Source organism: Drosophila hydei, unplaced genomic scaffold (assembly GCF_003285905.1).
Source record: "Drosophila hydei strain 15085-1641.00,03,60 unplaced genomic scaffold, DhydRS2 tig00008119-arrow-pilon, whole genome shotgun sequence".
Taxonomy (NCBI): domain Eukaryota; kingdom Metazoa; phylum Arthropoda; class Insecta; order Diptera; family Drosophilidae; genus Drosophila; species Drosophila hydei.
In genome coordinates this window covers 3,630,122-3,651,358 of record NW_022045830.1, presented here as the reverse complement: position 1 = coordinate 3,651,358, position 21,237 = coordinate 3,630,122, and the positions used below count along the sequence as shown (strand labels likewise).

At 40.9% G+C, this 21,237-nt stretch overlaps 7 protein-coding genes across 14 annotated transcripts; 2 read left to right on the top strand and 5 right to left on the bottom strand.

The window, feature by feature from the left end:
- Positions 1 to 1,973: 1,973 nt before the first annotated feature.
- Positions 1,974 to 9,533, bottom strand: LOC111592702. Of its 4 annotated transcripts, XM_023305085.2 has the most exons (10): positions 9,269 to 9,533; positions 8,164 to 8,477; positions 7,911 to 8,103; positions 7,440 to 7,836; positions 6,437 to 7,370; positions 6,121 to 6,374; positions 5,339 to 6,057; positions 5,117 to 5,282; positions 4,957 to 5,023; positions 4,663 to 4,793 (listed from the first exon to the last, which is right to left on the bottom strand). In XM_023305085.2, exons 2-10 carry the CDS (start codon positions 8,243 to 8,245, stop codon positions 4,747 to 4,749), a joined length of 2,859 nt encoding a protein of 952 aa, XP_023160853.2. In that variant the 5' UTR covers positions 8,246 to 8,477; positions 9,269 to 9,533; the 3' UTR covers positions 4,663 to 4,746. The 4 variants fall into 4 exon arrangements, with proteins under 4 accessions (XP_023160850.2, XP_023160851.2, XP_023160852.2 ...); XM_023305082.2 differs by lacking the exon at positions 4,957 to 5,023 and having other exon boundaries at positions 1,974 to 4,793; positions 9,269 to 9,529; XM_023305083.2 differs by lacking the exon at positions 4,957 to 5,023 and having other exon boundaries at positions 1,974 to 4,793; positions 9,474 to 9,489.
- Positions 9,534 to 9,537: 4 nt separating this feature from the next.
- LOC111592705 lies at positions 9,538 to 10,347 on the bottom strand. 2 transcript variants are annotated; one of them, XM_023305092.2, is made up of 2 exons: positions 10,197 to 10,347; positions 9,538 to 10,130 (listed from the first exon to the last, which is right to left on the bottom strand). In XM_023305092.2, exon 2 carries the CDS (start codon positions 10,084 to 10,086, stop codon positions 9,727 to 9,729), a length of 360 nt encoding a protein of 119 aa, XP_023160860.1. In that variant the 5' UTR covers positions 10,087 to 10,130; positions 10,197 to 10,347; the 3' UTR covers positions 9,538 to 9,726. The 2 variants fall into 2 exon arrangements, with proteins under 2 accessions (XP_023160860.1, XP_023160861.1); XM_023305093.2 differs by having other exon boundaries at positions 10,212 to 10,347.
- Positions 10,348 to 10,383: 36 nt separating this feature from the next.
- On the top strand, positions 10,384 to 11,183 carry LOC111592703 (N-alpha-acetyltransferase 40). The gene is made up of 2 exons (XM_023305086.2): positions 10,384 to 10,829; positions 10,886 to 11,183. The coding sequence occupies exons 1-2, from the start codon at positions 10,459 to 10,461 to the stop codon at positions 11,121 to 11,123; spliced, it is 609 nt and encodes a 202-aa protein (XP_023160854.1). The 5' UTR covers positions 10,384 to 10,458; the 3' UTR covers positions 11,124 to 11,183.
- LOC111592704 (pterin-4-alpha-carbinolamine dehydratase) lies at positions 11,179 to 12,135 on the bottom strand. 4 transcript variants are annotated; one of them, XM_023305091.2, is made up of 3 exons: positions 11,893 to 12,135; positions 11,693 to 11,831; positions 11,179 to 11,501 (listed from the first exon to the last, which is right to left on the bottom strand). In XM_023305091.2, the coding sequence occupies exons 1-3, from the start codon at positions 12,045 to 12,047 to the stop codon at positions 11,202 to 11,204; spliced, it is 594 nt and encodes a 197-aa protein (XP_023160859.1). In that variant the 5' UTR covers positions 12,048 to 12,135; the 3' UTR covers positions 11,179 to 11,201. The 4 variants fall into 4 exon arrangements, with proteins under 4 accessions (XP_023160859.1, XP_023160855.1, XP_023160857.1 ...); XM_023305087.2 differs by having other exon boundaries at positions 11,693 to 11,840; positions 11,893 to 12,134; XM_023305089.2 differs by having other exon boundaries at positions 11,693 to 11,834; positions 11,893 to 12,134.
- Positions 12,136 to 12,475: 340 nt separating this feature from the next.
- On the bottom strand, positions 12,476 to 12,799 carry LOC111592706. Its single transcript, XM_023305094.2, has 2 exons — positions 12,748 to 12,799; positions 12,476 to 12,693 (listed from the first exon to the last, which is right to left on the bottom strand). The coding sequence occupies exons 1-2, from the start codon at positions 12,794 to 12,796 to the stop codon at positions 12,476 to 12,478; spliced, it is 267 nt and encodes an 88-aa protein (XP_023160862.2). The 5' UTR covers positions 12,797 to 12,799.
- Positions 12,800 to 12,968: 169 nt separating this feature from the next.
- On the bottom strand, positions 12,969 to 16,785 carry LOC111592689 (proline-rich extensin-like protein EPR1). Its single transcript, XM_023305056.2, has 3 exons — positions 16,644 to 16,785; positions 13,762 to 14,031; positions 12,969 to 13,703 (listed from the first exon to the last, which is right to left on the bottom strand). Exons 1-3 carry the CDS (start codon positions 16,656 to 16,658, stop codon positions 13,116 to 13,118), a joined length of 873 nt encoding a protein of 290 aa, XP_023160824.1. The 5' UTR covers positions 16,659 to 16,785; the 3' UTR covers positions 12,969 to 13,115.
- A 2,660-nt stretch (positions 16,786 to 19,445) lies between these two features.
- Positions 19,446 to 20,043, top strand: LOC111592688 (general odorant-binding protein 99b). The gene has a single exon (XM_023305055.2). The coding sequence runs from the start codon at positions 19,506 to 19,508 to the stop codon at positions 19,968 to 19,970; it is 465 nt and encodes a 154-aa protein (XP_023160823.2). The 5' UTR covers positions 19,446 to 19,505; the 3' UTR covers positions 19,971 to 20,043.
- Positions 20,044 to 21,237: the final 1,194 nt, after the last annotated feature.

Below are 21,237 nucleotides of genomic sequence, written 5' to 3'. Positions count from 1 at the left end.
TCATACCATTATTATTAAGTAAAACTTAAGTGTCACACATTTGCTCTCTGTCTCTCTGTTTGCAACTTATATTATTAAGAATTATTGTACTTAAATTATGCTTGTTTTCGCTTTTCGGCTTTCGATTTACGCGTTATTTAATTGACGACAGAAATACTTTTCGTACTTGATACGTTCTTTGACAACATTTAAAACTTTGTTATTTAACTAGGGGTTTGGTTCTCTACGAGGGTTTCTTGGAGTATGTGTTTTTAAAATTCATTTAGCTAAATTATAAAAAATAGTTGTTCTCAAACTAGTGAAGTGGGTGCAAAACCTTTGTCAAAAAGCATACACAAACAAAATTAATTACAATTGAGGTACACACACAGATTTCAAAATCGTTTTGCAGTTTTACGACTAAATTATTATATATGTATATATATAGATGCATATATATAATTTAAAATCAATAAATTTCTTATGTACAATACACAAAAATGGTTCATTTCGCGCTAAAATAGTCTTTTTCTGTCACGCTCAAAATACTTTCAGCTTAGATAATAATTATTTGCATTTATTATATACAATACATAAACATTGGCAATTTTCTTCTTTTTTTGTTATATTTTTTTGGTAAATTTTATGATATTGCCGAGATACTCCGATGTTATAAAAGAATCTGCGCATTGTATAGTTTCATATTTAAATAGTTATCAATAGGTATTCGTGTTAAATTTGTTGTGTTCTTCTTTTGTTCGTTAAGACAAACTTAAAACTATATTTCGATTTATGTTACTTTTGTTTCTCTTAATAAGCATTTCAAAGCGATTGTCGCGTAATTTTGTTTTTCTTGTTTTTCCGTTTCATAACTTGCCTACGCGTTTACGTTAACTGTCTTAATATCCACTTGTTTCGGGTTGATCATTTGAGCTGAGCTTATGTCTACCTATTAATGTGTTGTATATTCCAAAAAAAATATACCCATGTGCTCATTGCACGCCCCCATCTCAGTATTTTCCCCAGCCAATGCAAATGCAAATACATATCAGAACTATACGCAATTTAAAAACGACGAGTTTTCAACACATTACTTACATACGAATGTACATATGTCTAGGGATTATTCCGATTGGCTTATACTATAAATCGCTAGTTATTTGGGGCATTCTTTCTTATATCTTTGCAAGCCGTTTGCTTTCATTTGTGATTTGATACGCTACGTGACTATAGTATGTAATGAATATCGGTTAGGTGTTTGTTCTTTATTGCTTTCTAATTTTTTTATTGTTTGCATATAAAAACTATTTGTCTTTCGATTTTGTTTCCTATATACACTACTTCTAAGAATGGCGCAGGCAATTGTGTGTGTATGTGTTTGTGGATGTGGGTGTAGGTATGTGTAGATGTGGGTATAACTGCAGAGTGGTGCTCTTTATAAAACTGTTTTAAGTTTTCATTTGATTCTGCTGCGACTACTAATTACTACGATTCGATGCATTTTACTTTTGATTTATTGACAGTTATCGTTGGTTATAATTGTTACTAATATCATTTATGTATGTATATTACTTGCAACTTTCCCGGACTAACCACTTGGCTACACTCTCATCTCAACTACAAGTCCTATATTCATTTTTGATCTTCTTGGAAAATATTCATAAGAGTTTCCTTTTCTTTTGTTTTAAAATGTTCTTGGTTAGATTTTTGTTTATGTTTGCTTTATACATTCCTTACTAAAATAGCACCTTGTATTGTTGTTCTGTGTGTCGAAGTTTATATAGAGACAATGGTCGTTGTTCGAAACGTTAAGAACATGATTTAAGAAAATAAAGATATGTCGTATAAAGATAACGTAATACTGTGTAGGAATTCATATAAAAACAAATAAATACAATAACAGTTTGAATCTGTGCAGCGATCGAGTTTCGTTGTATCGATGTACATATGTATATATATAAAATCTATTATATTATAGATTAGCTGTTGATCGGTCTATTGTTATTATTATTTTTCGCATTACAAAAATAGTTTAGCCTAAGCCGATTTCATTTTGTTTTTGTTCTCAAAGCTAATACAATTCTAATAGTGGAATACGTTAGTACAAATTTCAGATCAGTTAGGATATTGTTGGTTCATACATATAACACGATCGTATTACGACAACTTAACACAATTCACATAGGTATAGACAAAAGTACAGAGTTACAAGTTACAGTTACATAGATCACGAATACAATACAACAGTAAATACAGTTAAATAGTATGTAGTAAAAGGTACAATGTGCGGTGAGTGCATCTGGCTTCGGCGGTGGCATTGGCGTTGGTGTCGGTGTTGGTGTTAGTTTTGGGTGAGTCGGGTGAGCATTCAATGGTATCGATTTGTGTTTTATGCGTGTGTGGGAGTGGAGCCATAAGCACGAGCGTTGTTAGACTTTGTATACCCTTGCAGAATGGATCATAGTTTTTTGTGAAGATATATATACATAACGCAAAGATGAAGATTAAATGATAAATTGTTTGAAACGAAATCTATTATCATATAATTTCTACTTTATGAATATCGGAGTATTTTGCATTATATTTCCATATATAAAATTGATTAGAAATTGTTGTTTATCTTAATAACATTCTGGTTTATCCGAATTACCATGCATCTCCCATTCACGCTAAATATTAGATCCATTTATTTGCAAGGATATTTGAAATTCGGCAATCCGAATATATGTTACTATTCTATCTTGGTTAATGCGGGGTTCGTGGTCGTTTTGGTAAGTATGGAGGGGCGTGGCATTCACATATTCAGCAGAAACGGCAAGTTTAAGGCAGTGTAAAGTACATATATATATATTTATGTATATATATACAAATCTAAATTTATATATATATGCATGTAAACCTATGCGACAATTTGTATAACTAACTTTAGGACTTATCACTTTCACTTGGTTGCTTTGAAATGTATACGAGCAACTGCGCTGCTCTTAGCTAACCAGGTTTTCAATGTCAGAGACAACCACCTCCAGATCCGATGGCAACTCGTTGTCCAGCGTTGTTGTTGCTGTTGTTGGTGGTGGCGCAGCAGCCGCTGCTGTCGCATTCGAACGCGCTCGGAAATTGTTTAGACTGCGACGCATCGGCTGCGTCGTTTGTCGTTGACTGGGCATGGCGCTTGCGGAGGCGGATTGCTGCAGAGGAAGAGGCAGTGGGAGCGCCGGCGCCATCCCGCTAGATATTGTTGTCGCTGTACTACTCGAGGATTGACGTGAAAAGCTCGGTGCCGCGGTCGTTGCGGAGACTCCGCTCTGGCCATTGAGGCTGGCGCGTGGAATGTTGCTGAAGCTGTTGCGTGAGTTGCGCGTGGGCGGCACTGGAGCTGCCTGGGGCGTTGCATTGGAGGTGCTGCTGTTTCTGCGCAGGTTTGCGTTGGAAGAGGAGCGACGTTGCGGCCCTGCTGAAGCTGCTGCTATCGCTGTGGGTGGATCTTTGCCATTTTTGGCTGCACTCGCTTTCAGATTGAGACTGCTGCGCTTCTTGGATTTAGCCATGTTCTGGCTAAGATTTATCAAATTTTGCGTGCTACCAAAGTTACGCGTCAGATTAATGGATCCGCCGGCGGGCTGCGACTCATGCTTGGCTGTTTTGCTGCTGTTACGTCGCGGCGCCACCGCAAATGGATTATGTGTAGACAGCGAATTGGAGCGCCGATAGGAGTTGCGCTGCGATGCAGGTACAGCTGCGGAATCTAAGCTAGCACGATTTGAAGAGCTGGGCGCAATTTTGCCAGCACCACTACTGCAGCTACCCGGTTTGCTTGCACCGGCAGGTTCAGTGCCTGCACTGGCACCAGGCAGCTCAACATTCTCATAGCAGTGCTCTGTGCTGCGCGTGGGCGGCTTAAGTGTCTCATAGTTTGGCTCGTTGACCGTCAGTATTTGATTATCGTCCTCCGCTTCGTTGCACAGCAGCAAAGCAGTGCGCTTGGTGCGCTCTGTGTATGGGCCCTTGGATGTTGTTGCCGCCTGGCCGCTGGAGCGTGTGTTTGCCGCCTTCTGCGTACGCTTTGGACGCGCGCCAGCGCTTACGCCCACCACGTGCGTCTTTACCTTGGGCTTCTTAGACAGACGCAGCGAAAACTTGAAAGGCGGCTTGTAGACGACCTGCAGCTTGACCTTCTCGTTTGAGAGATTACCCATGGACTTGGTCTTTTGCGGTGTTTTCTGCACCAGCCGTTCGGGCGTTGACTGTGATTTGCTCATTACCTTGCGCACACGCGAACTATGATCCATGTGCGATAGTGGCTGTGCCACAATCGGTGATTCCAACAGCCACCTTTGCACCTTGCCGAAGGTGTTGCTGTGATTGTTGGTGGTTGATAGATTTGAGGCATCATCACCGCCGGTAGCATTGTTGTTGCGATGCGAATAGTCGATGATTTCCTTCATATGCTTGCCCAGCTTTTTGGACTTTTTGGTTGGCTCCTCTTCAGCAGCATTTGTTTTCAGCTTCTTTTTGGTCAGCGCCTGCGCTCGGTTCGATTTCTTTGGCTCTGCATTCCCGCTGCCCTTGGTTACCGCACTACTACGTACTCCCGCCGCTGTTGTTGCTCCTGTTGCTAAGCCGGTTCCTGACTTCTTGCTGCGCTCACCACGAACCTTTTTCTTGAATGGCACCTTGGTGCGCACGGCCGTGTGTACAATTACGCCGTTGTTATTTTCCGGCAGACGCACCGTTTCCGTGGTGGCACTGTGTATAATGGTCACTGATTTAAGCTTCAGATTCGAGCGTTTCGCCAGCAGCTTTGTGCTCATGATCTGTAGCAAGAAAAAAATAAATTATTATATTTATTGTAAATAAGATTGAGTTGTTGGGTTGTAAGTGATTGAATGAAATAAAGCATAAATGGGCTCTACATAGATCAATGGCCAATGAACTGAGCTCTACGGGGTTCAGTTTCAGGTACATTGCTGGCCTCACCATCGCCCAAGGCCTGCGTTTTGGCCTCATACTGATCCCTCAGCATACTTGTGACCACACGCATTAACTTGTCAAACAAAAATGTATTAAAACATAATAAGTAAATAAAACTTTCCTTCGGACTACCGAATATTAAATAAAACGGAGATATTTCACATACCAGTAACAAAAAGACGCCAATAGCAGCCAGGGCTACAGTGTACCAATGATGCTGCACCCACTTCTTGAAGGTAGCAATACTCTCCTCGGAGAGCAGCAGCTTGCGCAGTGTGGCCAATGGACCAGAGGGATCCACCTCACGACATTTTTGGAAGACATCGCAGTAGCTATAAAGGTCGATGGGATTAGTAACTAATAACATTATTTACATGCCATATAATACCCATTGTAATCATTGCACGGCGTGCCCGGTTTCGAGTACATATCGGGCACATCGAAAGGCACCTCGTTCCACTCAAAGGAGCTACGGCAGGGATTATCTTCGCCAGGCAGCTTGCAGCAGAGTTCGCAGGACTTGATGCGATCATCCTGTGGGCCTGGTATGCACTGGCAGGACTCTAGTCCGTAAGCCAAGCAAATGCTACCCGTACAGTCGCCCATATAGCATACAAATTCCTTGTTGCAAATCGTTTTGTTAGGCTTGTTCACCGATGGCGGGCACTGGGGTACGCGACCGTCGCAGAACGAGGGATCGCGGCAGCCGTTGTCATCGCGACACTTGTCACCAAATTTCACCTTGCAATCGGTGGTGCAGCATGGTCCCTGCGAAGGACTGCAACGCGCGTGTGGCGTCAGTGTGCAGGGCGTTTCATCCAGATGCGGCTGCCGGGACATGGGAAAACAGCAAGAATCCTTGCAGTCCTCTTCCCATCCGCAGTCGCACTGCTCACCCGGTTCGACGACGCCATTGCCGCATATGGATGACTGTGGCTCCGTGAAGCAGCCCTTCATCGAACGTGCTTTTGCGTTCAGCACTGGCTCAATGGATTTTAAGGAGCAGGCACTGAATTTATTATTGTTCTTCTTATCCCCCGAAGTGGCGCGTGCGAACATTATAAAGTTGCCATCCTCACCGCCTGGCGTGCACTGCTCAGGATCGTGCTATATTTGGGGAAGTAAACTAATTTGTAAATAATTTATAAAAATATGGGAAATATTATTTACCGGTGAACCAAAATTATGACCAATCTCGTGAGCTAGCGTAACATGCGAAACGGCGGGAGGCACATGTTTTCCATAATTGAGAAGCGTAACAATGCCTGTGTTTAGGGATTTAAGGGAACCGCGATAATGCCCATTCTTTTCGCAAACGCCACCAGCATTCTTCAGATCACCCGTCCAAGCCAGACCTAGGGTGCCCATTTCAAAGTCTCGATAAGTGAACATGTAGGCCAGACAGAAGGCATCATAGTCCTCCTCTGTAGTGTAAACAAGAAAGGATATTATAAGAGAAATCGTAAAAAGTTAGTTGATCGCTCACCTGAAAACAATTCCAAGAATTTTTCCACACCATAGTTGCCAGGAAACCTATAACTAGGGTCCTTCATGGCGTTCATGTTGTGCACCTTAATACGCTTGATCATAAACGTAATGTTATCGGGCTTGCCATCGTTGTTGAAGTCCGTATTACGATAGATGGAATTGGCACGCTGCACGTGACGTGTGATGGCTTCGATGGAGGCCTCATCGCTGCCCATTTTCTGGAAGAACGTGTGATCCGCCTGCAAATATAGCATGCAAGTTGTCTTGCGATCATAGAGCAGACGCGGAGAGTTGTGTATGTCATCGCCTCGGCCACTCAAGAGATTCGTCATCAGCATGCTATTGAAACTGGGATTGTGTGGATTGGGTGCAAATATAATCTCTGGATTGTAGTTGTTAACAATGATGTTCGGTTTCTTAGTGGCACCGTTCTTGGTAATAATCTCCACGTGTGTCTTGTGGCTGGGTCGGTCGTTGTTACCCATTGAAAGTGTTGTCCAATTTGCATTGAAAAAGTTATTTGGCAGGCTGTTGCTATTATTGGCATTGGGCTCCTCATAGGGTGTACCGAATTCCGGCTCTATAGGTCGATTGTAGGTGCTAACGATGATGTTTTTGTGTTTCGTGTACAACTTTCGTACATTGTTATTGTTGTTGCTGTTGGTATTGGTATTGCTGTTGTAGCTGCGACTGGTGTCGCCAACATTGGAGGGATTATAGTTATTTACAAGTATGTTGCGATTGGGCGTAGGCTTCGTCAGCGTGGCTAGAAAGCTTTCTGTACTCCGCATCGTTGTTGTTGTTGTGGACTTTTTAGATTCCTCCTCGCTGCGATCCTCCTCAGAGGCCAGCACACGAAAGTCATCATTGTAGGGCACTTCTAGATCCAACGGCAGCGGTGGATTGCGATTATAATTTGGAACTGTGACGTGCTATTGGTGAAAAACAAAGCATTAATATATATATAAATATTTGTATAATTGCATGTAGGGTCTACTTACCTCCTCTTCAGGCAGCCAGCGCTTGCGTCTCAATCGCTCGCTAGCGCAGTGCGTTTTGACTGGGGCCTGTGAGGATACACCACTGGCAAATGAATTCTGTTGCTGCATATTTACATCACTCAGCTTATAAACTATGCTGTGTACACCACTTTCCGCCAGCTGCTGTGAATATCGCTGCGCTGGCTCTATATAATAGTGCTCAGCTTGCGTTTCTATGGTACCATCTAGTAGATTATCACTTGTGAGTATCGCCTGTACATGGGCTTGCTCATCATCCTCCAGGCTGCCCGTGTAAATGCGTGAGACATCGTAATCGATGGGTCCCAGTGTATTCTCGATTTCCACGTCATGCGCAAACACCGAATTTGGTTGCTGACGCAGCACCAGCAGGAAGTCTCTGTAAACAAATGAATGAGTATGTGTGTAATGAATGAGTTGCAGTTGAACTACAGATACAACCCACGCACGTACCTGTCATGTGCAGAGAAATTCAGGCGAATTGTGTGCGCCAGTCCCACAGGTGAACCACTTGAGGGCTCAACTTGCCGTTTTCGGCGCGCGCGTGCTTGTTCCAAATGGCGCAGCTGCGCTGCCTGCAGCACGGCGCGATCAAAGTTCGCCGCCTCCCAGTGTTTGATATATGGCGTCAGTTTATGTGTGTAGCCTAAACAAGAGCGTAGGTTAGGCAAACAGTAGATGGAGAAAGTTCAAATTGTGGCCTTACCTGGTAGCTTGAGTGGCGTTGGGATTGCTAGCAGCTCGCTGATGGCCAACAGCAACGCCAGGAGCGCCAGCAGCCAGCCCATGCTTGCTCTAACTGTGTGTATGTGTGTGTTAAAATCTATGTTCGTGTGTGTATGTGTGTGTGTGGAAACCTAACTAGTTCTAGGCTGCGTTTGCTGGCTTCGATTGACCTTTGTTAGCCCGTCGTTTCTTACATTATTGCAGCAGTTGTTGCTTTGCCAATAAGAATTGCCAAACTGAAAAAATCCGTTACAGCCGCAACACAAATAACATGCGACATCTCACGCGTAGCTGCTGCAAGAGAATGAGCAAAGTATATATAAGATTATTGTAATAATGGTAGGCCCAACTGTGCACAAAGAAATTGCACTTTTATAAATACGAATTCATACAAAATATCACATACAGCATCCACTTAAGCAAAAGCAAACAACAATAAAATAATACAACAAAAATCTTGCTTTCACCTTTTGCAGCCAGTTCGTTAGCTGGCGAAATTCGCAACAGATCAAAACAATAAAATATGTATGTACATCTTTTGTTCAAAATTTACGTATATATTTTGCATAAATGGCAATAGCAACAAACTGCTGGCAAGAAGCAGCACAGCATCAACATTCAGGCATAAGCATCTTATTAGCACTTTGTTCGCGCACACACTAACACTCATGCACACACACAATACACAAACATGTTAAGCGATGTGCTTGTGTTTGCGTGTGCCCGTGAAAATTACTGTTAGTCGGTTGTTTTTTTTTTGCACACATTTCTATTTGGTCATTAAATGTATTGCATTCTTTTACGCTATTGACAACCGTTAAATTGGATAATAATCCTTTAGTGTGGGCATTTGCATATTGTATGTGTGTGTATTCTTGGTGTGAACCAAGATTCTACTCGTTGCTGTTGTTGTTAAGTAGCCAAAATAAGATACGTAAAATTCAATTAGTCAGCGTGAAAGGGTTATTTCTTGTACACATAACAATTGTTGCACTTTTTCGATTTGGTAATTGGATTTAGCTAACTCACAAGCAAAATATTAAACACCTACAAAAGCACACAAGCACTCATACATACATACATACACATAAACACAAGCACATATACGCAAAACAATCGACCTCCGCTCGCTGTTGTATTGCCATTAACGCTGTGGCGTAAATGGTAAGCCAGCCAAGTTTTTCTGGCCTAAACCTGTTCCCTGGCTTATTCACAGGCCCAAAATAAATGTGTGTTTCTCTGTATTTTGTGCATTTTTTCCTCTTGGTGTGTTCAATTCACAAAACTCACTTTTTAATTAATTAAACGCTTGCATTTTAATGCAAATAATTTAAAAACAATTATTTTATTTCTCCCCACATAAAAAAACGGCTGCAGGTAACAAGTATCGATACTCTCTGAGCGCAGCCTACCAGCATACCCGATAACCTACGTTGTGTATGTGTTTGTCAACAATAGAAATAAGAATCAGTTATCGATATATAAAACTGCTGATTTTTGTAATTTGATAGAATTGACGAAAATTAATTAATGTTCCAACATGTCAACAATCAACCATTTCCTTTATTAAGCTCTGTTGCTTTTGGATACCGTTGCGCAGATTATTGGCATTCTTTTCAAGCTTAACTTTACAAGCCAATAGATTTTCCTTTTTTGCTTCTAGTGTGCCTTCCATCGCAGCCAGTTTTTTGACCTTTTGGTCATATTCGTCAAACACTTGCCACCAAGTCTCAAGAGCTAAGTTCTCGGGCTCTGTAAGCAGTGCGTGCTCCAGAGCTGCGGTGCTACTGGCCTTGCTCCCAGCTGGTTGACAAATTTCAAATGTCTCAATATCCGCAAGCATTTCATCTAGATTGGGCGCTGTGGGTGGTGGCTCCACCTTGGGCTTTGATTTTTTAAACATCGTTTAAATTCTTTCTTTCAGAAGATGTGGTTTGTTTTTGTTTGCTGAAAACCAAATGATAACGTCAGCATATCAATTTAATATGTGCTATTGCATATATATGACTTTACTTGATTAATATTTACATGTTAAGCCCCTGCGTATGATTGACTTTTATATTTATTTATATTCACAGCCTTTGTTGTTAAATAAATTTAATAATATTCCAGGTGATTGCGTTGTTTACTTGTTGATAGATTTTGTAGTGCTCTATAATGCGCAAATTAGTAACCAGGGCTGCATTTTAAATTATATACAGCACTGGTTTCCCGCTTTTAAGTGCACGCTCTCTTAGGACAAATGTACGAAACATATTGTTTCAAAAATTAAATAATGGCAAATCGAGACGAGCTTAGTGCTGCTGCCAAGCACAAATTTGTGGAGGCCGCAGTACGTGCAAAAATTCCACTTGAATCATTACCATACGAAAGCTACAAGTCGAGTTCTGGCGAGGAGTTTAAACTATATTGCCGCGCCAAGAGCGATATGGATGCAAAAGCCCTCAAATGGACATTTAAACTGGCGGAACAGAATGTAGGCCCATTCTACAAGCAGCTTAAAATGGGCTGGCAGCCCAAAATTAAACAGTCTGAACTTAATAAGAACTGGGCGCGTTTCTTGGTGGCCCACAATCAACAGAATCAACCCGTGGCCTACACCATGTTCCGTTTCGACATGGATGATGGTGACTGCGTGCTCTACTGGTAAGTAAATTAAGTTTTCAATATGTTTTACATTCATTTTTATTACTCCATTTTAGTTACGAAATACAAATCGCGCCCGAGTACCAAAGAAAAGGCCTTGGAAAGTTCATGATGCAAATGCTCGAGGCCTGTGCCCGGCTTTGGAAGTTGGAAAAAGTTATGCTCACGGTGCTAAACAATAATGATAACTCGTTAACGTTTTTCAAAGCACTTGGCTATGCCAAGGACGAGACGTCACCAGATGTCTTGGAAGAGGCTGACTATCAGATATTAAGTAAGTCCATGCTGGGCTGAGTATTTAATTAATTTTAACAACAATATTTTTAAATGCGATACAAACAAAATATATATCAAACAATTAGTTTAAATCATTTATTTCAACAGCTTGGCCTGTGCCTCAAAGTACGTGGCCATGCGTATATCCTGGCTGCTCAGGCCGCCAACGTCATGGGTGCTGAGGGTAACCTGTACTTTATTGTAGCAGTTAAACCACTCTGGATGATGATTCATTTTCTCAGCTAGTAAGGCAACACCAGTCATAAAGCTGAAGGCCTGATTGAAATCCTTAAGCACAAATTCCTTGTATATAGCATCGCGCCCCTCAACCAGCCTCCAGCCTCCATCCAGCAGTGGCTGTAACTTTTCGGCGCGTTCTTGTTCATTCAGTTTGGCCTAAGGTGGGTAAATTTGTAGAAGCAACAAGTGTTTAGATTACATTTGTGTCTGTTTCTGCGGTTTTCACTGCCCTTGGGGCCAGTTGCTGACCTCGCGTGGCCTCAAGCGATAAGTGCGTTTAAGCCGAGATACATTTAGACTTTTGTAATATTTGGCAGTTGGCAATATTGAATAAGATATTCACTTACCACCATTTTGCGTTTTTTCGTTGTTGTTGCAGTTGCTGTGAGAGGTTGTTTGCTGTACAATCTTAAATGGCCAGCACCAGTTGCTGCTGCTGCTGCTCTCGTTACTGTCGTATACACAACTGAGCTCTCATATCTGTTGCTGCTGCTGCTGCGCAATCAGAGCTTCTCAAATCTAGTCAATAATCGCAGCTCATACTCACCAATACAGTCGTTGCGACCCTTCACTCCATTGGCTTGCGTTCAATGTTTTTGTTGTTGCAGTCGCTGGCCAGCAAAATTTGTTTCGCTCGTTAAGCAGACTTGCAAGTTTTTGAAAGCTTCGCATGTTTTGCGCATATTTATTTATTAGTAACATTCTAAATAACTGGTTTATAAATTGTATTCTGTTAGCGTTATGAATCTGTCAATAGACCGGTATGCTGCTAACGACAAGAGCTGTTATAGCACAGCTGAGTGCAGTGTGACCCTTAAAATTATAAAAATGTTGCAGCTGTTTTGAATAAAAAACACTAAAATCTGGTCACACTACCATTTAAAAATATGTTTATTTCATGCAGCAAGATTTATAAGCAACGTATCCAGCTTAACACAAATCGTTGTATGTTAGTTAACAGAGCGCTGTTAGCTGCTTCTTCTACAATTGACAGTTTCTTGGAAAGGAAACCGTTGCTTAAATTTGAATTTAAATTTGAATATGCATATTTTCTTTATGTATTATTGAGAGTGCATATGTTATATAAATGAATACGTATATATTGAGACTGGGAGACTTGTTAATTTACTTCATTTATGCACCATATTATCTGCTTCGCCATTGCCATAGTAATCATAATCCGGACTGGTTGTTGAGGTGCCCACTCTCGGACGCTCCGTTGAGGTAACAAGCTCCACGACACGACCAGTTGTGGTCTCTGGCATAGCTGTCGTAGTCTTACGCCAACGTAAACTGTAACGACTGCGCACAAATGGGGCCTTGGTGCCAGCAATGTCATGACCAAAGGCTGTAGAGCAAAGTCAATCTATAATATATATAAAATAACACATAGATGTCTTACCCAAAGCAAAAAGGCAGCAGCAGACAATCGAAAGGAATGCTAGCTTCATTTTGCAAGAGTTTGCAGTGCAGTGAGGCAATGACAGCTGTTTTCGCTGCATTTATAGGCAAAAATGATTCTGATAATCCAATTCCCACGGGTCTATCCCAGTGAAAGCTGGTCATAGCTCTGCTCTGTCTATCCCTAGGGTCCAGCCTACCAAGTTCGTTCACCTCGCCGGTTTATATTCATTTATTTATTATCTTTGATGAACACTTACTTAGCTTATTTAATTACATTATTGAACGACATACATCAAATCGAAATGCTTAAAGAAAATGGTAATAAATACGCGTATATTTCGTAAGGGGCGGCTCCCAAAACACGCCTCAATTATCCTTTGGTCTGGGGCGCTTTGGACCCGAAGGTATTGGCGGCGGCGGTACATCGGGCACATCTATATTTTTATTCTCTGACCCATTTTTGATATCATCGAAACTGGGCGTAGCATCCAGGCTGTCCAGTGGCAAAGGCTGCACCTCCGCCTCTGGCTCTGGCTCTGGTTGTTGAACGGGCGGCGCATCAGTTGAAGGGTTACGCGTCGGATATCCTTGGCTGGGATAGTAATCGTAAGGTGGCAAATAGTTTTCGCGCTGCCGGACGTAGCCTGCCTGGTCATAGACCACTGGGTACTGTTGGTAGGAATAGGGCGGCAGATGCATGGGCTGACCGTTGAACTGGGATGAAAGTGGTATCAAAACAGGTGGCAATCCTCGATCATTGAGAGGCAACGGCAGCTGGTCCTTGCCCTTAAGCTCTTTAGGCTCTGTTTCCTCAGCTGTTGGCATTTGGGGCGCCAGCTCCTGTTGTGGTTGCGGTGGTGGCTGCTGTTCCCCCGGCAAAATGTTAGGCTGATGAGGATCAAATGATGCATAAACAGGCGGATATTGCGGGGCTGTAGGCAGCGGATATGGCAGCTGGAAGAAGGTAATAAAATTAACTATATATAGCTGTGGCTGTTGGCAACCAACTTACCCGCTCATTGGGCGGCAAACCTGGCACCAAAGGCTGTCCAAATCTCACAAGCGGCGGACTGTAGAAGCCAAAGGGATTAAAGGGTCCGAATGGTGCATAGCCTGGCTCATGTATGGTGGGTTGGATGACCGGATAGGCGCGACTCGATGTCAGATTGTCGTCCGTGGTGATAAGCGCATTGTAGACCTTCGGCTTCTTGCGCAGTCGACGCGCGCCCTGACAGCAGCTGATGCATAGCGAGAGCGCCAAGAGCAACAGCAGCAGACTGAACTGAAAGTTTGGCAGGGAGAGTGGGGAGACATTAGCCAAAGCAATGGCATTATTGTTAGCGAGTCTATGATTTGTCACCAAGACCATTCAACGCTGTTTAATTGATTGCCAAAGCGATCATCAATCAATGAATTGTTTGCACCCGGGCCACTATTGTGGGCAATCTTTGACGGAAGTTTGGGAACTACGGACAAGGAAGCCGGCGCTGAATGGAAGACCACAAGTTCGACGTCAGAGCACATGACTTTCAAATGCTAGAGTAGAGTGGAGTAGAGAGATCGATTCGCTTCGATCTCTAAGCAACTATTGCATTCAAAACGTGCGACGGCAACAGCACGAACAACAAGAACAGCAACAACAAAAAGAGCGATCTATAGAACGATCTATGTGTGTTACCCATTGTTGTGAATTAACTACAGTTCATTAGTTTTGAATTGAAATGTAGATTGTTCCTTTAATTGGATTACTATGGAAGCCGATCAAACCGGACGGCAGACCAGCGCGATCGACATGGGCTATATACCATTGGAATTTTGAGCCTTTCCTTAGGCAGCTTTGTCATAGGTCCGGTTAAACGAGTTGACCACTTGGCATGGAAATGCGCCAGCCCATGAAGCTGTAACACACACACACATATGTATAAAGAGCTTACACACACACACACACTTTGAGTGTGATCTGTGACCGAGTTTTCGTTGATCTTGATCTTAGCATTTGCACGCCCCACTCACTCCCAATTGTTATATGCGCCGGCTGCGCTCAGATTACCCCAGAGACATTTCTGCTGGGCTTCCCCTTTTGGAGCTGCAGCTGGTAATTGGCGTTGCTTTCCATGCATTTCACTTTGACTTTCCTTTGGCCATGGACAACAACATAAAAACACATTCTCCGCCCAAGCACCAGCTCATGATTGCTCGCCAAGCATTACTTGATCTCCGGAATAGATGTCTGTGTGTTTGTGTGTGTGTGTGTGTGTGTGTGTGTGTGCTTTCCAAAGACGATCAGAGGGCAATTTTGAACGCTTTTCCTTTTTGGCTTTGAAACGTATCCAATTGTTTGAAATTGAATCAACAAACAGCTAACAAAAAGCAATAGCAACAATTGCACAGCTCGTGCCGATCATGACACGAACTTAATGATGATGATCATGCTGATCATGATGATGAAGTAAGTAAGTGCACTTCAATTCTCGAAATTGGGCCATGTTAAGTGCCAAAAGTCGGAGCTACAACAGCAACGAAGATCGTTTGCTGCTGCACAAGTTAATGCGGTTCGCCTTTGAAGATCACGCTCTTGGCCCTGGCAGTGTTTAGGCTTAAAAGCCTAGGCTCAAAAAATAGCTGATTATCAGCTTTTTATGATGTGGGTGTGCCAAGTGAGCATTGGAAAACTCATAAACATTGAATGAAGAAAAAAGCGATGCTGAACTAGATGCTCTATTGCTCTATAATGAAGTTCGAATAGTTTATTCTTCTTTTTTGTAACATTTCACTAAGTGATGCGTTGAGCTCTATGAATGCTTTCAGGCTTGTGACTAAGATTATTCAAATATCCATTATAAAGCTATTTTTATTATGTTTATTTTTGTTTGGCCTCTTTGAATAGTGTGCAACAGGCGTGAGCCGTTAACACTACTAAATTTATTTGAACTTCTGGACACGCAATTTGTTAAGCATTTTGCTTAGCTTCCGTTTTGCTAAAAATATTTAATTGTTTCTCTATCTGATCTACACTATTTTGGTTAATTTTTATAGTGGTCTTAAAAGTTTTGAATTAGAAACTGAACAAACCTAAGTTATAATTTAAGTTGACTTTAAATTTAAATTCTTGCCAAATATGGAAATATATATTGAGCAAATTCTCAAACTTGAGACTTCATACAAAATGTTTATATTATAAACTGTTAATACTAATAAAAATGTATTTATTATTTATTTTTATTATTTACTTAAATATTTGAAATATATATTTTAAAGTATTTTAATAAATTTCTATACTCAAAACGTTTTATTTTTTCATTCACTCCAGCTTCACTGTGCCAGTTGGACTACAGTAAGACCTATGCTTGTATTCCATAAGAACAACAGTTCTGCTATTAGAACTATATCTGTATATAGTCTCTATGGGTAAGGGTATGCATAGTATTGGTTACATTGAACTTCTGTTTGTTGTTTATTGATTTTTACGTCGTATCTCGTACCTGTAATGGAAATACGCTTAGTATAACTACGTTTGCTTTCAGCTTGGCCCTGTTCTAGTGTTTGTGCTTAGACGACATGTGCAGAGCTGTGAATGATTTACGATTTGTGGCCGGTCTACTTATGTATATGTGTGCGCGCTCAGTCTCTTTAGATATTTTTATAACTAGCTTGCATTGCCAGTTTTGCATGTTAGACGCTGAGTCAGCTAGCAGCGGCTGGCCAGAGTCACGGCTAAGAGATCAGAGACCAGTTCAAAGGCAATAAAATGGACACAAATGTGTAACCTTAAACCTGGCAAAAAGCAAAAAGCAAAAAGTGAAAGTGCAGCAAGCGTGGAATCTATAACAAATGGGTCTGTCTGTGTGTCTGTCCCAATGACTGTCCCAATGACTGTCCCAATATACCATTTACCTTTAAGCTGTGCATTGTTTTTGCCTTTTTGGTATGCAAGTTGTGTTCTGAGCGTATTCGCAGGAAGCTCAAGAAATGTCCAAAAAATTAACACATAAATCGTCAACTGCACTCGGGATTTTCTGTTTTGTTTTTGTTTTTTTTTATTCGGTTTTTTCCTTTTGGTTTTGTTTACTTTTATTTTTGTTGAGTTTTCGTTTTTAAACTTTTAAAATGCACAATTTGCGGACGACTCACGACACGTTGTGACTTTATAAAAAACAAGTTGCTGTAAATTATATTGCAATCTAAATATATATATCTTTATATATATATATAGTTCACATACGTATGTGCTAAGCAACAACTAAATGCAACTGGGAGTGTAACGGGGCTCTTTAGCATGGGAGCTCGCGAGTCGCAACTGTCGGGCGGCTGCGCACGCGCGTTTCTTATTGGATTTTGAGCGAGCACTGGGCGGTCTTCTACCTTTTATACCTTCGACGGCGGCAGCGACGTCGATGCCAGCGCCAAATGCTGCGCAGTCGCTGCGCTGTGCTTGGCTTCGGCTATGTGGAGCTTTATGGCTCGCTGCAGGAACTTCATTTGCAATTTGGCCTAGATTCGAGCATCCAGCTGGAGGTTATCGCAGTTCGCTCGTGTAGCACAGCAGGAAGTGTCCTTAATCTGAAGAACGTTAAGATTTGCAGGCGAAATGTTTCTTTTCTCTTTAGTTTAAGACTTTGGCTTGAGGTGAAATTCTTGCTGCAAATTGATTCGAGTCTCGAGAACATATTTTTATGTCCTTCCAAATTTATATTCTTGACCTGCCAACAGGGAATACCAAAAGCAGGAAGTTATATTGATAGCAGCCTTCAGGGAAACGAATATTATCTTTCACAAAGTAGGGTATTAAAACTAGGTTTATTTCGCTTTTGTTGTCGACTTTTTCGTTTAGTTTTGATTTAATTGCTTTGGCATCGCAATCAATTGGATGCAGTCAACTGAGCGAAAGTCTAGAATAGTGTGCAAGGGAGAGTGAGCGAGTGAGAGAGTAGGTGAGACAGGTACTTGCCTTGTCGAGCTATTGATCGAGGCTTGAGCCAGCAACACCTTCTATTATGAGTCCATAGCCAATGCGCTTAACAACAATAGTTTCACTTTCATCCACACAATGGCTAAGAACTACCATGAATTGTTGTTGTTGTAGATGATAATGATGTTGTTGTAGCTGCTATATTTGTTGTTGTTTACTAGTTGCCACACACCCCACACTTTGTACCAAAAACAGCTATTAAATTGCCCCCACAACAATGCCCCAACTGCTCTTGCTGGCAAGATGAATATACCCTGTAGCAGCGAGTGCCTAAGGAGGGGTATATTCTTTTCTAGCAATTGTTAGACATATCTCAACTTAGTTGAAAGTCAAGTATCGAGTCGAAATTTCAAATATTTAGATTAATTATTATTAATATTATAATATATAGTTTTATAGGGTATCATTTAGTCTGTCATTGCCGTTTGATGTTGGCTTTGCTGTAGTCACGTTCACTGACAGAGGTGATAAGTGTCGGTCTGTCAGCTGCGCGCATATCCCAACCACCCACGCACACACACACACACACACACACACACACACACACACACACACACACACACACACACACACACACACACACGGAGACATGACTGGAGATGCCGACAGCTCTTGGGGTCAATCAACAATTTGTAGTTTTCTTGTTGCTTTTAATTTGTTGTTGCTGTTAGTTGCTTGCTGCAGTTGTTGTTGTTGTTGTTGTTGCTTGCCTCCTGTTGCGTTTTCTTTATTGCTTGAACTTTCGCTTTCCCTTTTTACGTTTGCCGTCCGTTTGATTGGCATAATGAGTATTTGAACTTTTCGTGGCAGCCTGATCTGGCAGGTAACAGTTCATTAGATTTTGTTGTTGTTGCTTACAGCCAGGTGTCGGTTCGACTAATCAAATAAATGCTATGAATTATGTTCGCAGAGCTTTCTACAGAGAAAGAGGAAAAAGCAATGTTAATTAATATATAATATATTAATATATTATAAATGCATATAAATATACGACTTGTGTATACAAATTAAGTTGAAATATATTTAGAAAATAAAAAATCTTTTTTAAAAGTATTGAAAATATTTTAATAGTTTTAAAGGTATATAAATGATGTCCTGTTATTATTTAATCAAATTAATAATTTCAACTAATTAAATTATAGGCAAAATTATGAATCAGAAACCAAATTTTATAAATGTAAAATCTAAATTTTTTATTTTTTCTCACATTTGAATTTGTAACGCGTAAAATACTGAACTGCTTGCTCACTGTGCAAAGCTAATAGCTATAGTCGTGGACATTTGTCAGATTTGCTGCCAGATGGCGCTAAAGTAAGTTTTTACACAGATGGCGACACAGTATTCCTTCTGAAATATATTTGAATCGAATTAGAAACCATCTTATCAGAATGTTTAAGATGTGAGGGCACCACTGATTGCATTTTACATTCTTAGAGATAACATCTGATCAGCTTCAATCGTATTGGAATCATTAAAATCCCTTTACACTAGTCTAAGTCTCTCATGAATTCTAATTGATGCAGCTGTTGTTTGTGACTCGATTATGAGTGTGTGTGTGCTTTGTTGCTATTTGGAATTTGACAATTACTTTGAGACACCTTTAGCCCAGTGATAAGACAATCAATGTGAGCCAGTCAATCACATTTGCTTGCGCCGACCTTAGAAGGTGATCACCAGATCAGACGAGACCTTCCCAATTAGCTATAAATACAAATGCAAGCGCAGCACAAAATTGCAGTTGCAATCTTCGCTAAGTGAATTCCAGCATCCTCTAAGCTAAATCCAACATGAAACTCTTTATACTTCTGTTGAGCTTGACTTTGGTCTTTGCCGATGAGCACGAGCATCATCATCATGGTCATGACCATGGTTCGGGCTATGTGGTGAAGACGCATGAGGATCTGGTCAAGTTCCGCCATATGTGCGCCGAACAGGTGCATGCCAGCGAAGAGGATGTGGCCAAGTTTGTCAAGTGGGACTTCGTCGATGACGAGAAGAGTCGTTGCTACCTGAAGTGCGTATTCGAGCAGTTTGGCTTTTTCGATGCCACACACGGCTTCGATGTGCACAAGATCCATGAGCAGCTTGCCGGCGGCTCCCACGTCGACCATTCGGACGCAGTGCACCAGAAGATCGCCGACTGTGCGGACAACAATGCTCAAGGCAGCGATGCCTGCACCTGGGCCTATCGCGGCGGCATGTGCTTCATGCGCTCCAATCTGCAGCTGGTACAGCAAAGCGTCAAGGCCTAAGTCTCCTAAGCACACCCATATACGCCAACGAATTTGAATTTGATTTGCTAAAATAAATTTTCGTTTTTTGTTATTCGATTGTTTTCATTTGTCCTTTGTAATCCTTCACACCCAGCAAAGCCTGCTCCAGAAGTTGCCATAATTCTCGATCGCTTGAGTATATATTTTTCAGACTAGCATAGTTAAGACTCTGATAACACTTGCTATAAAGAGGCAGCCTCTGTCGGCATTTCTATATAAATATATCAGTTTTCAGCTCAATGAAGTAATTGAAGAGCAGCGTTTTCTTATACCTTGCCTTGATTTGCTAGTTATACCCTGTAATATATGTCTTAGAGATCCTAAAGCTAGATGAACTTCGTTCCTGCTTAGAGATCATAAATTAGCTGATAAGCAAATGGGCATAAACAATCTGAGCGTGAATTGAATATAGTATATAGAGTATATAGTACTCATAGCTCTTGTCTAAATAATGACTAATGCAAGCATTAATTAATATATTTTAATTAAAATAACAAAATAACATATTTTGATTAGCAGCCCGCAGCTGGGCTCGATGATAACCCTTGGTTATTTAGTCTGCTAATTGCCTCAACATTTCAATTTGTGCTTTATTCTATAGAATTCAATTTAATTTCAACTATATACTAATAAATATACTATAATTAAGTAAATTAATAATTAGTAATAATTTTATATATATAAAATATAACTGAATAATCTGAACTGATTTCCATTGCCAAAAGGCTCTCAAACACTTTTAATGTCTCTCTTCAACAATTTATAAATATATTAATAATATATATTATTATCTGAATAATGTTTATATTAAATGGTTGCTTATGATCTTTATTATATATATTGATAGTTCCTAAATTGTGTGAGTTTCTATATTCATTGTCAATTAACTCTGCTACTTCATGATATCCCTATAAATATTTGCCTGATTGTTCAGTTAACTCATTATCTTTTTCATCTTATTCTTAAACTTTGTCTCATTTATATTCACTTTCCATACTCATCCTTAAATCTTGCCTCTTTTCTACTTTCTTTTCAAGCTCAGGTCTTAAGCCTTTTTTGCTCTTTTTTCCAACTCAATCGTAAGCAATGATTTTTTTCTACTTTCTTTTAATCTCATCCTTGAATCTTGACTCTGTTCTATTCTCTTTGCGTACTCATCCTTAAGTCTTGATTCTTTTCTACTTTCATTTCGTACCCAGTCTTAAGACGTGACTCTCTTCTACCTTCTTTTCAAGCTCATCTTTAA

Bases quoted from the DNA above. Each gene is read 5' to 3' on its own strand.
- LOC111592706 (XM_023305094.2), bottom strand. From the start codon at position 12,796: ATGAAGCTAGCATTCCTTTCGATTGTCTGCTGCTGCCTTTTTGCTTTG. The intron at 12,694-12,747 runs GTAAGACATCTA...TTTGCTCTACAG, and splicing joins CTGCTGCCTTTTTGCTTTGG to CCTTTGGTCATGACATTGCT.
- LOC111592703 (XM_023305086.2), top strand. From the start codon at position 10,459: ATGGCAAATCGAGACGAGCTTAGTGCTGCTGCCAAGCACAAATTTGTG. The intron at 10,830-10,885 runs GTAAGTAAATTA...ACTCCATTTTAG, and splicing joins GGTGACTGCGTGCTCTACTG to TTACGAAATACAAATCGCGC.
- LOC111592688 (XM_023305055.2), top strand. From the start codon at position 19,506: ATGAAACTCTTTATACTTCTGTTGAGCTTGACTTTGGTCTTTGCCGAT.
- LOC111592689 (XM_023305056.2), bottom strand. The intron at 13,704-13,761 runs GTAAGTTGGTTG...ACCTTCTTCCAG, and splicing joins GTTTGCCGCCCAATGAGCGG to CTGCCATATCCGCTGCCTAC.
- LOC111592702 (XM_023305082.2), bottom strand. From the start codon at position 8,245: ATGGGCTGGCTGCTGGCGCTCCTGGCGTTGCTGTTGGCCATCAGCGAG. The intron at 7,837-7,910 runs GTACGTGCGTGG...ATTTGTTTACAG, and splicing joins AATTTCTCTGCACATGACAG to AGACTTCCTGCTGGTGCTGC. The intron at 7,371-7,439 runs GTAAGTAGACCC...TTTCACCAATAG, and splicing joins GCTGGCTGCCTGAAGAGGAG to CACGTCACAGTTCCAAATTA.
- LOC111592704 (XM_023305087.2), bottom strand. From the start codon at position 12,047: ATGTTACTAATAAATAAATATGCGCAAAACATGCGAAGCTTTCAAAAA. The intron at 11,841-11,892 runs GTGAGTATGAGC...CTGATTGCGCAG, and splicing joins GGGTCGCAACGACTGTATTG to CAGCAGCAGCAACAGATATG. The intron at 11,502-11,692 runs GTAAGTGAATAT...TACCCACCTTAG, and splicing joins CGAAAAAACGCAAAATGGTG to GCCAAACTGAATGAACAAGA.
- LOC111592705 (XM_023305092.2), bottom strand. From the start codon at position 10,086: ATGTTTAAAAAATCAAAGCCCAAGGTGGAGCCACCACCCACAGCGCCC.